This window comes from Perca fluviatilis, chromosome 17 (assembly GCF_010015445.1).
Source record: "Perca fluviatilis chromosome 17, GENO_Pfluv_1.0, whole genome shotgun sequence".
NCBI classification, from domain to species: domain Eukaryota; kingdom Metazoa; phylum Chordata; class Actinopteri; order Perciformes; family Percidae; genus Perca; species Perca fluviatilis.
Window position 1 is genome coordinate 5,082,355 of NC_053128.1, and position 16,723 is coordinate 5,099,077.

The window sequence follows — 16,723 nt, forward strand, 5'->3', positions numbered from 1 at the left end:
CTTTTAAAGTTTATGAAAAAGTGTTTTTTTTGCATTATAACTAGGTTTGTGTGCTCTCTCGTGTAAGCATGCAGCCCTGTGTAGTGGTTCCAAGGTCATGGTGTATGTGTGTGTACGTCGTTGTGGACAAGTCGCCAAGCTGGCAACGCTGTCCACAAGATTATTGCTGCATCACTTCCTGATTTTCCCAAACTACAGAGCAATAGCACAGAACACTCATTTGTTAATCGCGTGTCAAAAAAATGTGTGGCGTTAAAAGGAATGTGCGTTAACTCGTTACTGTTTTGTTAATTTTGACAGCCCTAATTAATACAGATATTTTTTCCTGTGTTGGAAACCTGAGGACATGTAGACATGAAGACTCCAATTATATTGCCTCAATTATGTTGAAAGTATAAGTCAATAAGTATATTCCTGTCAAGTCACCTGATTTTCTCTGAGGAATTTTTGTTCCTTTGATTCAGCACCCACCTTGATGATGACTCTCTGGTCTGCCTGCTCTTCCAGTATACTGTCAGTGGGGTAGGACTCAATCTGCTGACGAATGGCTGAGGCAATGGCGGGGACAAAGGCCAGAGGATTCAGGTCCAAGTCATCACATAAAATCTCTGCAAACATCTCTGGGGTCATCAGTTTTTCTGAAGAGGGGCAGATTGGTGAGGTTAGATAAAATTCCAAAATGTAATAACTTGACATTCCAAAATAAATTATACAGGTGACAATACGGTTTGTTTTGGATGTTGGTAAACACATTGCCTATTAATATAATATATAATGTCATATTCAATTTACCATTCATGTTCCACGTAAAGGCATCTCGCAATTTCTGTCCATCTATTTCCATGTCTAGACGAATGGGAACCAGTGCTTCTACCTGGGCTGCATTCTCATGGATCACTGCAGGGTCGTGGTCATCAAAGCTGAGCAAGACAAGACATAATAAAACTCAATGTTTGATTATTATTGTTTATCCAATAATTCTAAAGATTCAAGATAAAAAAACAAATTACACAATGGGGAAATTCACAATGTCACAACAGCAAGGGATGGTGCACAAAAGTACAAAAAGATACTCTAAAAACAAACAAATAAATATAAGTAAAGAATAAAATAGTAAACAGTTGTATTTAAAGTATATATAGTCACATTATTGCACAGTAATCAGTCCTGGTGTGTGTGTGTGTGTGTGTTTTGTCCATGTGGTCTACTGGGAGCAGTGCTGATTATAAAGTCTGACAGCAGCAGGAAGAGAAGACCTGTGATATCTCTCTTTGACGCAGCATGGGGGCAGCAGCCTGTCACTGAAAGAGCTGCTCAGTACCTTCAGAATGTCCTGAATAGGGTGGAATAAGTTCTTTATCATGGCGGATAATTTAGCCACTACTGTATACTCCTATCTCCCACAGCCGCCACGGTGTCAAAGGGGCATCCAAGAACAGAACTGGCCTTTCTAACCAGCTTGTCAAGTGTTTTATGCAAATGCCACTGCCCCAGTAAAATGGCTGACGCCACCACAGAGTCATAAAAGGTCCTCAGTAGAGTCCCCCCTGAACCCCAAAGGACTTGAGTCTCCTCAGCAGATACAGTCCAGTTTCTTGTTCAGGTGAAAACAGAAGTACTACTCACATGATGTGAAAAATGTTAGTAGTCAAGTATTTTACCAATTATTATATAAATTATTCGAGTTATCGGTTAAGAAAAACTTTTGCTTTATTAGAGAGCAATAGTAAATATACAAAAAAGACAAGTCTCTTAAAATAAACAACTAACCCAAGTGCTAACCAGCTGTGTGTCACCGCAGTGAGAGCAGTGTCTCATCTCTACTAGCAAGCATATTGATTTACGTTATACGCTAGCATTAACGTTAACTTGTATCAGTCCTTTAACCCACAAGATATTATATATAGATACACCAGTTTCACCACCTCCACTACATGTACTGTATGCCAGAGAATTTTCCCTGAAAAATCCTCCACACACTGGGTATTTAGAATGGTGAATGTAAAACATAAAATGAAATGGTTATCAGCTGAATTAATTCCTTGGACAAAATCTAAATTTTTACTTTGAACATTTAACTTGAGATAATGTGTAGGTTAGCATTAGCACTCTGACTGATCACTTATGTTAAAAACAAATACTACTTGTATCTACATAAGCTGCACCAACAGACGCCACCTTGTCCCTGGTAATAATAAAACTAATGAAACTGAAGTTCTGAAGTTGCTGCACTGTCGCACATACAGTGCACGCAGTACCCAGGTAAGGACTACTAGCCAGTCAGAAGCAGAGTATGAGGGCGTGCCACGCTAGCAGCTAGGCGAGCATTATAACGTGTGCTACAAAGTGATGCACGTTCGTCACCTTATCGCTATCTATCTATTTGGGTTAGGGATATGGTGCAGTTATTTCCAATTTTCACTGTGTCTCTGGGGCTCAAGCGGCCGCAGCTGCAAAATCTGCTTGTTCCATTGACAAACTTCCTTGTTCTATTCTCTTGTATTGCAAAGTAGCTACATTTGCATCAGCAAAAATATTATTGCCGAGGATGCTATAGACAAGGATTTTTTTTACCTACATAGTAGGTCAAACCTCCGTGACCTCTTAACCTGGGACCCCTGCTGTCATCAGGTCAGCTGCTAGCTGCTATCATCCTCGTTTTTTCCTGCCGCCACGGCATCACTATTTTATGAACGAAATGTGTCGGAGAAACGTAAAAGTGCTGATGACTCCTCTGTATCAAAAAAGAAAGTAAGGCAATATCTCGAGAGTTACCTCAACTTCGGTTTTATTGAAGGACAGGACAAGTTTTGGCCAGAATGTGTCATTTGTGGCGAGAAGCTAGCTAATGACAGCATGAAGCCAATCAAAATGAAGCGACACCAAGAAACAAAACACCAGAAGACTGTTGGCGAAGGCCAGGACTTTTTTGAGAGGAAAACACGCACTATCAAAAAGATCCACGGACATCAGAAAAGCATTTGAAAGAGCCGGTAGTGATTTACACAGAGCCACGGAGGCGTCATTTGAGTGTTCGCTATTAATTGCCAAGGCTAAAAAGCCACACACTATTGGAGAGCAGCTAATTAAACCTGCCTGCCTGAAAATTGTAGAGAGACTGTGTGGCCCACAGGTGGTGGATATAGTGAAAACCGTCCCACTCTCTGGTAACACTGTCAAAGACAGAAATGATAAAATTGCTGGAGATTGTCGAAACCAGCTGCACAAGACACTTGTTCCCATGTTCACATGTTCCCTTTGCCATTCAGTTGGATGAAACGACAACAGTGTCAGACGAGTCCGTGCTCATCGTTTATGTGCAATATATTCACGGTGAGGACTTGAAACAAGACATTCTTATGTCTACCAATCTAACCACAACAACAACAGGACAAGATATTTTTATGGCTGTGGACTCTTACCTCTCATCCAACAACCTGCCCTACGATAATCTTGTTGCATGCTGCACCGATGGCGCTGCAGCGATGATGGGCAAACAACAAGCGATTTAACAGCTGATTGAAGGAAAATGCTCAATTTTTCACTGTATGTTACATCGCCAAGCCTTAGCCAGTATAAAACTTTCAGAAGACCTTAGTGACACCCTGGCAACTGTTGTTAAAGTTGTTAACTTCATAAAAGCTCGCCCTATGAACAAGAGACTGTTTGCCCAGCTGTGTGAGGATGAAGCGCATCAAACACTGCTGTTACACACAGAGGTACGTTGGTTGCCGCGTGGACAAGTGCTTGTGCGTTTTATGGAACTGCAGGATAAAAAGGAATATAATAAAGAAATAAAGGAATTCTTGCAAGATCACAATCGACAGCTGTGCGAACAGCTGACTGACGCATTCTGGATCAAAACGGCATACCTAGCAGACATATTTGGCCTCTATAATGAGACAAACAAGCAGATGCAAGGCCCCGAATCAATTTCAATTTATTGTTATTTATAGTGAAATATCACCATGGACCGTGGTCTCAGAACATTTCACAAAAAAAATAGAAAATTTACAATTTAGCCAATATAAAAAAAGAGAGCTCTTGGACAGATGTGCTGATTAACCACTATTCTGATAATGACTTATTATTATTATTTTGGTAAGGATGTTTGTGAAAAGGCATCCTGTGTTGAGTTGTTAAAAGATAGAAATTAGAAAAGAGACATTTACCAAAGGTTAAGGGCATAAGAATGGAAACAATCATAATTGTTTTTTTGTTTTTATTAAAAAAAGACTTGGAAGTAATTACTTAATTTGTGTGTGTGTGTGTGTGTTCCGGCAGTTGGGGGGGGGGGCCTCAGCTTTTCTTAAGTAGACATAAGTAGGGGGGTAGCCAAGGAAAAAACGTTGGGAACCACTGCTGTACACCTTCACACATGACTGTCTGCATGTCCATAGAACAAAAACCATCATAAAGTTTGCAGACGACACAACATTGGTCTGATCACCAACAATGATGAGTCAATTCATGATGAGTCATTCGGTTCCGGTACCCAAGGGTACCTTTTTTTGGTACTTTCCGTGCCATACTGTTGCACTTTTTTCTGTACAACTTTCTCACCACAGTGGGAAGGTCCTCTTCTTGTCACGGCCCATTCGGTTACGGTTGATGGTGGTGGAGCAAGGCACAGCATCTAAATGGTGAGAGCTGTTGGGCAGCGTGGGGACCCACTGACTGCTCCTCTTTGCTTTCTGCTCCCTAGAAAACCCAAAAAAAAACAACAATGTTGACAAGGGTACAAAAGCATGAAATTGGGGGGTAGAGCTTTCACAATCATGAATTTTAATATTCTGTTAATTTTATGCCACAAAGTGGTGCTATTGCGTTTGGCTTTGCAGCTAGACCTAAATCCATATTAATTTTATTTAATTTCAATGGCTGCTCATCGAAATGATGCAATTGGGGTGGCAGTAGCTCAGTCAGTAGGGAGTTGGGTTGGGAACTGGAGGGTTGCTGGTTCAAGTCCCAATACGAACCACAGTATGGTGGTGGAGAGGTGGGGTTCACCTCCTGGGCACTGCGAAGGTAATCTTTAGCAAGGCACTGAACTCCCAACTGCTCGGGGCGCCTTTCCGTAGGCAGCACCCTCACTCTGACATCTCTCCATCAGTGCATGTATAGGTACTGAGCGTGTGTGTAATTCAGGCCTGTGTGTATTAACAACAGAGTGAAAACATTGTAATTTCCCCTTGCAGGATTAATGAAGTATACATTATTATTATTATTAATTGCTGCAGGGATGGTAATTAACTTTTTTATTCACCTGCCACTGTGGCTGGTGGATTCCAAAATCTACCAGCATGTTGGTTGATCTGATTTAACCCAGCCATTGCATGTGTGGGGGATGAGATTCATTCAGGAGATTGTTTCAATCACATGCTACAGAACCACACATAGAGCACTATTCAGGCTAGCCATTGGCAGATAGACCAAAAAGACCCTGGACTCTTACAATTTCATACAAACATTTTTATGTGAATTATCTAATCAGAAAAGCTGGATGGAAGCAACAACTTCTGCATAACTTTCCCTAGAGTTATCAAACACACTGCTACACCTGTAGGAGCAGACTCTCTGCTATAGGAGACCCGTTATCTGAAACTCTCTGTCATCACCTTACTTCGGAAAGCAACAAATACTCTCATATGAGCAAAAACAGAAAAGCCTGACCAACAGCAGTAAGATCTACACAGCCAAGCTATTTTTGACATGTTTTATTCCTAACATTGGAACCTTGTGCTCAGGTAGACACAAGTCAAGTAAAAAAAATTAAAATAGATCCGAACTTCATAGCATCTTTCAGCACCCTCGACTGGTAAATGGCAATGTCCTCTAAAATCCCCACCTGCAGTTTGTTATGCAGGCTTACAATTTTGTAGTCTCCGAGACAAGCCGAGATAACCCTGATGACATTACTAAGGATTAATCGTGATTATTTCTCAGAGTTTGGAATACTCCCTTTATGTGTAAAAACTGGGATATGTTCCCCTTAAACCATTATGGTACGATCCATTTCTATGCTGTGAGAAGTATTTGGGGCCAGCGTCTGCCCTTTGATGGTCAGAGTCCAAAGTACAGCTTGGATCACACATTCACACATACTTTTTTGGGCCAGGAAAAAATCTAAATAAATGAAAATGTAAAAATAAAACACTGTAAATGTTAAATGAGCCACCATTTCATAGAAATTACCTGAGGTAAGCTGGGGGCTCTGTGCTGATGGACACCGCCTTGTACTTCTCATCATTACCCTCGAAGATCTCTTCACATTCTGATGCCTTCAGCAGAGTAACACTAGTAGCTACAGATGGACAATGGCAAAGAAAACACAGACGCATGTCAACTTTTGCTAAAATTTTAAGTGGTAAATTCTAAATTCATTGGGGTTACAAGTGCTAAGCAGTTGTAACTCATGCACTTATTAATGATTGTCACCACTACTGTGACAGAATGTTTTTGGATTTTCTGTTAGTTGGGTTAACCATGGTAACTATCTAGCCATGTTAACCACCTATTCTAGTTTCACCCCCTACTGTATGCTGGATGATTTCCCCTGATAAAGTCCAATGAAACACTGGCTATTAATGTAAAAAATAAAATGAATCAATAAAAATAAAAAAGATAGTTTTAAAGCTGTTTTTTTAACTTAACAAGTCAATAGTCTGACTGGTCACTTGATTCAAATATATTTTACATCTACAATATTAAAATTGTTTATAGCGGCAATTATTAAATATAATTTGTATACAATCTATAGAGCTTCCAGACTAGGAGGAGTTCTAAATGACTTTATCACTGTCCAGTGTGAAAAAACAAAGATGCACCAATAACCATGTGATGATGCTACGATTTTCTTCCTCTCCTCCACCGAGGCTAGCCTCCTCCATAAAGATGGATATCTTTTATACAGAGAGCCTCTGAACATGCGCAGATAGTTTCCAACCTGGAGAGCAAAGGAAACCAAAATTAAATAAATGAAAAAAACATAAAATGTTCTGCAGTGATGTACTGTGATTAAAAGTATTTTTTATATACATATATATTTTCACACAAGCAATCAAAATGAACCACCCATGTTTTGAGGTGCTACAAGTTTCTGTTAGATACTGTCCTCCTCTCCTACTTCAATGCCTAAATAAATCTGTCTGTCTGTCTGTCTGTCTGTCTGTCTGTCTGTCTGTCTGTCTGTGTCTCTCTCTCTCTCTCTCTCTCTGACCCCGTCTTTCATTGGTTGAAGCATGAAAATATTGTAAACAAATTAATAACATAACTAATTACACTGGTCGTTGGTTGGTGTTATGCCTTTCTCACGGACTCCAGCTCTCGCGAGATCACCTGGCTCAGATTCAATATAGCAGTGAGTTTCTTCTGCAATGGAGTAACCCTCTGTCAGTTTCTCCCCCTGATCTAACCTTCCTGTGTCTTGACTCAATGATCACAAAGACTTTAATTAGGGTTGTGCAAAAAAAAATCGATTCACATTCAAATTGCAATTCAAGCTCGATTCATAGAATTCCAAAAATCGATTTATATATATATATATATATATTTTTTTTATTATTTTTTTTTTATTGTATGTCTACTGCAATCACATGGGAAAAGTAACTACATTTACATACTGTGAATCGTTTTTTTTTTTTTTTTTAATAATTTTGAATCGAATCTTGAGCCCAAAATCTATTCAAAATTAACTTGATAAACTTCAAGCCCATATCCAGTTTCCACACAAGTTCAAAAACGCATGTTTATGGGCGTTGACTGAAACTTAGCTTTCGGATACAGTAGGGATGCACCGAATCCAGATTTTTGGGGTTCGGCCGAATACCGAATCCACTGGTTAAGATTCTGCCGAATCCAAAACCGAATACCGAATCCTACACCCATCCTCAGTCCATTATCACAGTATACACATTAATGAAGTAAACAACGTCCACAGCTTCTAAAATAGTTAAATGTAACAAGTTAATGTTGAATTCACATGCTCTTTTCACATCACACGCTATCGCCACAAATTTTGTTTCGTCATTTTGGTTCCAACTGAAATATTTTCCCTCTGTACTCTGGACAGTGGCAGACTCTTCTTTTCTTTCTCCCTTTTCCGCCGAGTGGCGCACGGGCCCGCTCGCGGTGTGAAGCGCGTGTGGCCGCGCTATTCTTTTTGTACACGCTCCGAAACGGACGTAAAAATATCACGCTATCGTAAATGTAGGCTACTTTTAAAATGCCATATTTTCCCTCTGGGCCCACCAAAATGGACGTAAAAGCATATTAACCATTCACTGCACGTGATCGCTAATAAACATATTAGTGTAAACATATTACACTTGCTCTGCTAGTCTATCATTGAGGACAAGACCCTGTAGCCTGGTGGTGGGGGAAGCGGGACAGCCTCCCCAAATTGTCTGCCCTTTCAAACTCATACCTGTGTGTACAGACCTCTTGGACACCATCTGAGAGAGATTTCTCCTGTGCAGGACATGCCATAAGTCAGGAGAGGTGTCGTATCTTGCCAGAGAACTCAAATATGGTCATTTTTCTGCAAAAGAACTGCTAAAGTTTGAAGCTGGTTGGCATACCAACTCAACATTTATTTTGTTGTTACTTGTTAATAGTGTAAATGTTATTTATGTTATTTGTTAAATTATTGTAGTTATGTGTTAGATGACTTAGGTTTACTTATATATTTAAGTACTTTAAAACGTTAATATATTGTTAAATTTAAATAATTTAAAATTTTAAAAAAATTCCAAAAAAGGAGCCTTTCTTTGGTGTCATTTTTCAGTTTTTCAAGAATTTGTTTAGGAATCGGTTAGGAATCTGAATCGTTTTAAAAGTACCGGTTCGGTATTGGAATTGTAAAAATCCAAACAGTACCCAACCCTACTTTGCCGTACCTGAAGTTGCTGCATTTTGGCTGCTGTCTGTAGATTCCTTCATGCACAACTCGTATTCTTTCGGATGTTTCATACGCAAATGTTTTAACAGTGGCGATGTTGTGTATTGTTTAAGGTCCTTGCCAGCATGAGACAAATCGGCATTGCAAATGGAACATATAGCTTGACTTGAATCACCTTCTTTGACGGAAAGTACTGCCAAACACTTTTTCGGCTCACGATATCCATTTTCACTTTGTCAGAGCCTACTGCGTTGAATAGTCCACCTATGTAAACACCAGCGTACCGCGCGTAGTGCAAGTATAGGGTTTGCTGGAAAAAAATTAAGGTTTGGCAGAAACCAAACCCCGTCAAAAAGCCCAATATTCCGCCGAGACTCAAATGCGGAAATGTCCATTGATGGATTCTGCGAGCCTATCCACCTTGATCGTGATATCGGTGTCACTGGTAAATCACAGGTCATTTTCAAAGAGAGACTGTGCACTAAACACATTGAACTACTGTCTGTGTCTCTACGCCCACACTCCCTGCCCCGCGAATTCCCCCAGATAACGGTCACTGTTGCGTATATTCACCCGAGAGCTAATGAGGAGGAAGCCTCATTAGTCTGTACTTAAAGGGTAACTACCGTTTTTTTCAACCTGGACCCTATTTTCCTATCTTTTGTGTCTAAGTGACTGATGGGAATAATTGAACTTGGTCCAGTATTAAGCAAGCTCGCTGCAGTCAGCAGCAGCAAGCTACAATGTAAGTTATTTGGGCAATTGTCCAGCTTGTATTTACCTTCACAAAAGTGCTCGTTTTGCCACGGACAGGCTCAGGTTAATATTCTAAGTGTCTGACAACATTAAGGAAAGGATTTCTAAGGAGGTCGACCTTTCTGTAAAATTTTCGTTTTTCGATCAAATGGCCTTTTGAATGGCAGTGCTAGGGGCACTTTTATGCTAGCCTCAAAATAGCTATTTTTAAAACACTAAGAAGGCTCGACACAACATTAAACTTTGCTCGAAGTATCACCAGGGGCTCTACACCTTAACGAAAGCATTGACAAAATTGTTTGTGTAACCAGAGTTTACTAAAAAGAAAGGTTTTGAACAACTCACCGTAGATCTTGTTGCTTCCGCGCCGCAGCCATTTTATCAGTCAAAACAATCGATTTCTGAATGCAATATAACAGGGAGGAGAGTAAAGACCGAAAAACGAAAATACGGTAAATCTTAAAAAGTGGCGATTCCATCCAAAATATGCTTTTAAACAAAAGTTTGACTCGGGTACATTCACAAAAAGAGCCTAGGTTGCATTTTGGCGAGAATTACACTTTAAAGAGTAAGATACTTTTTTAAAACATAAAAACAACAGCGAAATCACATTCGCCAACCCACCAGACTCCATGTAGATAAACAGTAATTTTAGCATCGTAACATAAAATAAATAAAAACTTCATTCAAAGTCGACAGAAACAAAATAAAACTAGGAAAAGACGTTTTGGGTCGTCTTTACACTTTTACATCCATCACAACTCTAGTTTGGGTTGAGATAAACACATAGTTTACCGATTTACATTTGACAATATGTTGGCTTTATACACGCTAAAAGTATTGCTTTTTGGTCTGGTGGGTTTAGCACTAGCGACTTCAAACCTGTTTCTGGTTAAACAGAAAGGTCTCAAAGAGGTTTTAAAGGTCTGTCTGTGAAGGGATCCTTTTGATAATGTTGTCAGACACTTAGAATATTAATCTGAGTCAGTGGCAAAATGAGCACTTTTGTGAAGGTAACTGTAAGCTGGACATAACTAAGTAGTGTTAACAAAAACAAAAATAAAACCCATCCCTACAACCTATTAAATTGAATAATTATTCAACTTTTATTCTTGTATTCCACGTCCCCAGAGCCAGCGTCTGCTGCCCGGGTCTGGTCCGTTGAGGCCCCTGACCTTCACTGCCACCCGTGTGGCAGCGCACCCGACCCCAGCGGTTCCTCCCACAGGTGGTGGGCCCATGGGATGGAGAGGGAGTTGCCACGTTGCTTCTTCGGGCTGTGCCCGACCGGGCTCCGTGGCAAACCCGGCCACCAGACGCTCGCTGACGGGCCCGCCATCTGGGCCTGGCTCCAGACGGGGGCACCGGGCTTCCTCCGGGCAGGGTAACTTCACCTCTTCCTCGTTGGCTCATAGGGTTTTTGAACCATTCTTTGTCTGGCCACTCACCGGATTCCGTCCTGGTCGTGGAACAACGGACCAGATCTTTACTCTCGCAAGGATCCTGGAGGGAGCCTGGGAGTATGCCCAACCAGTCTACATGTGTTTTGTGGATCTGGAGAAGGCGTATGACCGGGTCCCCCAGGAGATACTGTGGGAGGTGCTGCGGGAGTATGGGGTGAGGGGGTCCCTTCTCAGGGCCATCCAATCTCTGTACAACCAAAGCGAGAGCTGTGTCCGGGTTCTCAGCAGTAAGTCTGACTCGTTTCAGGTGAGGGTTGGCCTCCGCCAGGGTTGCGCTTTGTCACCAATCCTGTTTGTAGTATTTATGGACAGGATATCGAAGGGTAGTCGGGGTGGAGAGGGGTTGCAGTTTGGTGGGCTGGGGATCTCATCGCTGCTTTTTGCAGATGGCATCAGGACCATATCCTGATGCCATCATCGGCCTGTGACCTTCAGCACTCACTGGATCGCAGCCGAGTGTGAAGCGGTTGGGATGAGGATCAGCACTCTAAATCGGAGGCCATGGTTCTCAGCAGGAAACCGATGGAGTGCCTTCTCCAGGTAGGGAATGAGTCCTTACCCCAAGTGAAGGAGTTCAAGTACCTTGGTGTCTTGTTCGCGAGTGAGGGGACAATGGAGCGGGAGATTGGTCGGAGAATCGGTGCAGCGGGTGCGGTATTACATTCAATTTATCGCACCGTTGTGACGAAAAGAGAGCTGAGCCAGAAGGCAAAGCTCTCAATCTACCGGTCAGTTTTCGTTCCTACCCTCACCTATGGTCATGAAGGCTGGGTCATGACCGAAAGAACAAGATCCAGGGTACAAGCGGCCGAAATGGGTTTCCTCAGGAGGGTGGCTGGCGTCTCCCTTAGAGATAGGGTGAAAGCTGAGTCATCCGTGAGGAGCTCGAGTAGAGCGGCGTCCGCTCCGCGAAGGAGCCAGTTGAGGTGGTTCGGGCATCTGGTAAGGATGCCCCTGGGGGCCTCCCTAGGGAGGTGTTTCAGGCACGTCCAGCTGGGAGGAGGCCTCGGGGAAGACCCAGGACTAGGTGGAGGGATTATATCTCCAACCTGGCCTGGGAACGCCTCGGGATCCCCCAGTCGGAGCTGGTTAATGTGGCTCGGGAAAGGGAAGTTTGGGGTCCCCTGCTGGAGCTGCTACCCCCCGCGACCCGATACCGTATAAGCGGACGAAGATGGATGGATGGATGGATATTCTTGTATTTGTATATTATTATATTTTAGCCTGTTTTATTTTCATCATGACCGTTTTTAACTGCTCTTTAATGTTTTATGTAAAGCACTTTGAATTGCCTTGTTGCTGAAAAGTGCTGTAGAAATAAAGTTACTTTACAACTTCAGCCTGTCAGTCAGTCCCCAGGGCACAGAAACCACCGTTGTGCCTGCTCGTGTCAGAGGAAGCGTAATATCAACAGCACCGCGACCGCTTTGGGCTCGCCATTAATATCATATCACAGTGAAAGCTGTCTGCGTGTTTTGAAAAACTGTAACCACACCTGAAAGCGCTTTATCGGCATCGCCGTGACTCACTGTGACTTCAACAAAACTGCAGAGCCGACGTAGTTTACTCGAGTTTACTCTGTCCGTACATCTGCATGCGCGTGTGTCGGACCTCTGTTCTCTGTCAACATGCAGAGAGGATAAGTTTGCGCTTACTCTTAGGTACCGAAATCGGGCACCATTTGATTTTATGTGAACCAGTACTCTGTAGTACCGACGCGATTCGGTCGGTACAGGTAAAAGTACCGGGTTCGGTAACCAACCCTAGGCCTGGCAAACTCGATTCCTTTTAAGGATTCGAGTTATAGACCTCAAGGTCTCTCTATGAGCCCCTCCTCTGAGAGACCTTGGGTTCCGGAAGTAAATCTCCCATTCTTTGACATCTGGAAAAATCCGTACATAAAGAGTTTTAGATCATGGCTTACGGTGTAGACACATATAGCCGACGGGTGACCGTTGACAGAAAACCCCGTCGATATGATCAGTCGTGTCCCCGAGGTCCAAAAAACTGCCACAGAACAGACCAAAAAGGCGAGAGGAGACGAGACGTAATACATCTCTATAACAGCAGGCGGCGCTAATCTGTAATGTTGCCCAATAAATGAAAACCGGCAGCTGATTCGATGAACGCGTCACATGGGTTTGTTTTCTCCGGAAATTCAGAACCAGACTGTCATGGCGGCCGTTCAGAATACGATCTCATATTGTACTAAAATAGTTCACTGAAACGTGTTTCTGAAAACATTTTAAGCGAGAAATAGGCCATGCAGTTGCTGAATCGGTCTTCATTTCAGCTCAACAAAGGTCAATTTAAAAGATTTTCATCAGATTTTGAGAGACTGTAGTCACCTCATTCCGCTCGTCATTTCCGGGTGAGTCCCGACTTCCCTGCCGCCGACCGAACATGTCAGGTTGCCCAAAATGAACGCCGACAGCCCCCCAGACGGACGACGGCACGGGACACACCGAACAGATTTGAGTCACTGACCTCGCCACACTGTCCCACGGCCGATAATCGGCCTGATGTGTCCCGGCCTTTAGGCTAACCAGATGGGTCGTGACTAGGGTTGGGTACCGAACCTCGGTGCCAATAGGGAACCGGTGCCGTCGTAAACGGTAGTAACAAGACCGAATAAGAACGAAAGATTCGGTGCCTCATTTGGGTGCTTGACTTTACACTACACCTGACAGCATGTAACGTTAGCCTACCTTTAGCTAGCAGCTGGATTAAACACCGGTAAAATGCTTACAGCTAACGTTAAAGTGTGACTGTATTTCACTGTGGAGGACTTCCAACAGTGGGATGTAACAGTCTGCACTGCAGCGCAGCAGCAGCTGCCGTTGTCGCAATTCATAGATATACAGTGTGTTTATATGGTCGGAATTAAACAACACAGACGGTGCGTTCACTTTCAGCTGCTGTTGTCGGAATTAAACAACACAGACGGTGCGTTCACTTGCAGCTGCCGTTTCGGAAATAAACAAGACAGACGGTGCATTCACTTAAAACAGGTTGCCTTGTGGTGCATTCACAGTAATTGTAAAATACCCTTTTCCCATCTGGGGTTCAACAGCAATTTACTGGTGAAATTATTGTTATTGTTATAGTTATTACATTATTATTAAATCTTTAATTTTGACCATGGCATTAGCAATAAACAAGACTGTTGTTTACTACCCTTATTTTTTTTCTTATTTATTTTTTTAACTTTATTGAAAAGTACCGGTTCAGGCACAGTTTAGGCACCGGCACCGTTTTAAAATTATCGATTTAGCACCGGAATCGAAAAAAAAACAAATGATACCCAACCCTAGTCGTGACTCGTATGCAAAATGTACCATTTTGAGTGAAAAAACGAAGAGAAAATTTAAAAAAAAAGTCAAAAAAAGGTACAAGACTGTGTACTACATATCGTCATTTCAGAGCGAAGGAACTACTCATCCCATAAACCACCGCGCACCACTGAATAATGGAAGCTACGTTAGTTTAGCTAACAGCTAATTGGGCTAGCTGAGACAGCATGTAATAACTTTAAAAGACCCTGAAAATAACTGTTAAAATATATAACGGCTGTTACATCAGCTGTAGCCTGCTTTCCCAGTGTTTAGTTTGAGTTAACGTTATTTTAGACTGAATCAAGCTGTCAGCTAGCGCTTAGCCCAATTAGCTGTTAGCTAAACTAACGTTAGCTTCCCGGCGGAGGCTAACGGCAGATCATGATTCGTGCAGTGTCGTAAATCCTTGTGACGGATCGTGCAGGCAGCTCCCCCTCCTCACCAGCATGAGTTCCACCAATCAGAGGCATCACTGTGGGATTGTGGGATAGTTCAGGATTGTGGGTAATGAAGTACTTATCCAAGACATCGCGAATAAAAGACGTTTATCTCAAAACAAGGTTGGTGCCCCATGATTTTTGGCTTCTGTATGAACATATAGAATCGCTTAGTCACGTCGGCATGCTGGTTTTAAGTCTCCCATCAGACGGTTACCATTTTATGGCTTATACTCCAATTTGTCAATGGAGAAATTGCATTGTATTTTTAGTTCCGGAACCCGCTGTGGGCGGGACCGTTGAGCTCTATTCTGAGTCATTCAAACTGATCCGATTTGGGCAAGCCACTTCAGTCAGTATTGCTAAATTGCCAAGGAAACTCAGTCCTAGCCCATTGTCTCTAACCACTAATGTAGTAGGAAGTAGGGCTGAACGATTAATTGCATTTGCAATAATATCGCGATATGTTAAAACGCAATTTCCTAATCGCAAAGGCTGCAATTTGGTCACGACTCACGAGAGCAAATCAGTCTGCACTCCGCAGAGAAAGCATCAACTTAGCACGCTAACGCTACACTGTACCTTGAGCTGATTTCTGTCATTCAAACAACTCGGAGTTGAAGTTTAAAACTTTTACAGCTATTTTAATAAAATTAAGGGTTTTGTTTGGGCTTGAGTCCACACATGCAGTTAATGGATACAGGCACGGAGAACTGAAGGCTCGATTGGCAACGATTAGCGGTTAGCTCTGGTTATAAAGACATGGAGTGGAGGAGCTGCCACTGAGAGCGGTAACAACCAGACTTTGATAAATGACGTTCGGGGAGCTTTCACAGCAGTGTGGCCGTGGTGTTTCAACGGTTTTATTAGTACAGTCGTCTGCTACAGATCCACTCATGACAACGTAGCTGGCTGATTCGACTTTCGAGGACTTGAGAGCTCATGAGTCCCATGGTCTACCGAGCTGGCAATGTTTCAGACTGTCTGCTCGACCTAATTGCATTTTAATATACTACATTTATACACCAAACCTACAGTAGGCCTAGGCTATGTGCAGAACAATGTTATTTCAGAAGTGAAAGAATGGCTTTTGTTGTAGATTTGCTTTTCACCCTGACTCAAGCAGACTTCACTCGCTCTACAGATCCACTCATGACAACGTAGCTGGTTGATTTGCGCGACTGACTGACTGGAGGACTCAAGAGCTCATGACTCATGAGTCCCATGGTCTGTGAGCTTGCAATGTTTCCAGCTCTGCGGGAAGTTCCTAATCTCAGACGGTCTCTGCTCACTCAGTCGCTTGAGTTGACTTGTGGAGTTGTGGTTGCCTACGAAATTGTAAGTTATAAAACTTTTGGCAGCTAAGATGGCTGAACTAGTAGTAGTTAATGTTGCAAGAGGTTTGTGTGTAGCACTGTTATCATTTTAGTAGGACTCAACTGATCCGAGTTAATGATACTAGAGACTCATGGGCAAATTTAAAGACACAGGTGAAAGATCTGAGTGAGTCACGACTCAAACAGGTTTAGTTAGGAAACAAGAACGACCAAACTATTGATAAGCATTTTGGCTCGTGGATGTCGATTTTAAATTCACGTTAAAACTATGTTTCATCCTTCTTACGATTTCCAGCCGCAGCCTGTCACTCCCCCCTGTACTAACATTACTCGGTAACGTTAGCTCACAATGCCTTGTGTTTCTCACTCCTGTAACTTATTGTTCATCAGACGTGACATGAGAAGAGGGAGATTAACTAACCCAACCTATTTATAAAAAATAAAAATCACATTCGAATAGTAATTTCAGCATTCGAATAGAATTGATTTTTTTACT

At 42.4% G+C, this 16,723-nt stretch overlaps 1 protein-coding gene across 1 annotated transcript in view; it reads right to left on the reverse strand.

Moving 5' to 3' along the window:
* The window catches only part of LOC120545498 (SWI/SNF-related matrix-associated actin-dependent regulator of chromatin subfamily B member 1-like), a 56,505-nt gene that overhangs the window by 38,795 nt on the left and 987 nt on the right, over positions 1-16,723 (reverse strand). Inside the window, exons 2-6 of the mRNA XM_039779863.1 lie at positions 6,835-6,946; positions 6,196-6,304; positions 4,564-4,701; positions 793-920; positions 472-638 (exon numbers count right to left, since the gene is read on the reverse strand). Of these exons, the coding sequence (XP_039635797.1) occupies positions 472-638; positions 793-920; positions 4,564-4,701; positions 6,196-6,304; positions 6,835-6,946 (654 nt within the window). The remainder of the gene's footprint in view (positions 1-471; positions 639-792; positions 921-4,563; positions 4,702-6,195; positions 6,305-6,834; positions 6,947-16,723) is intronic.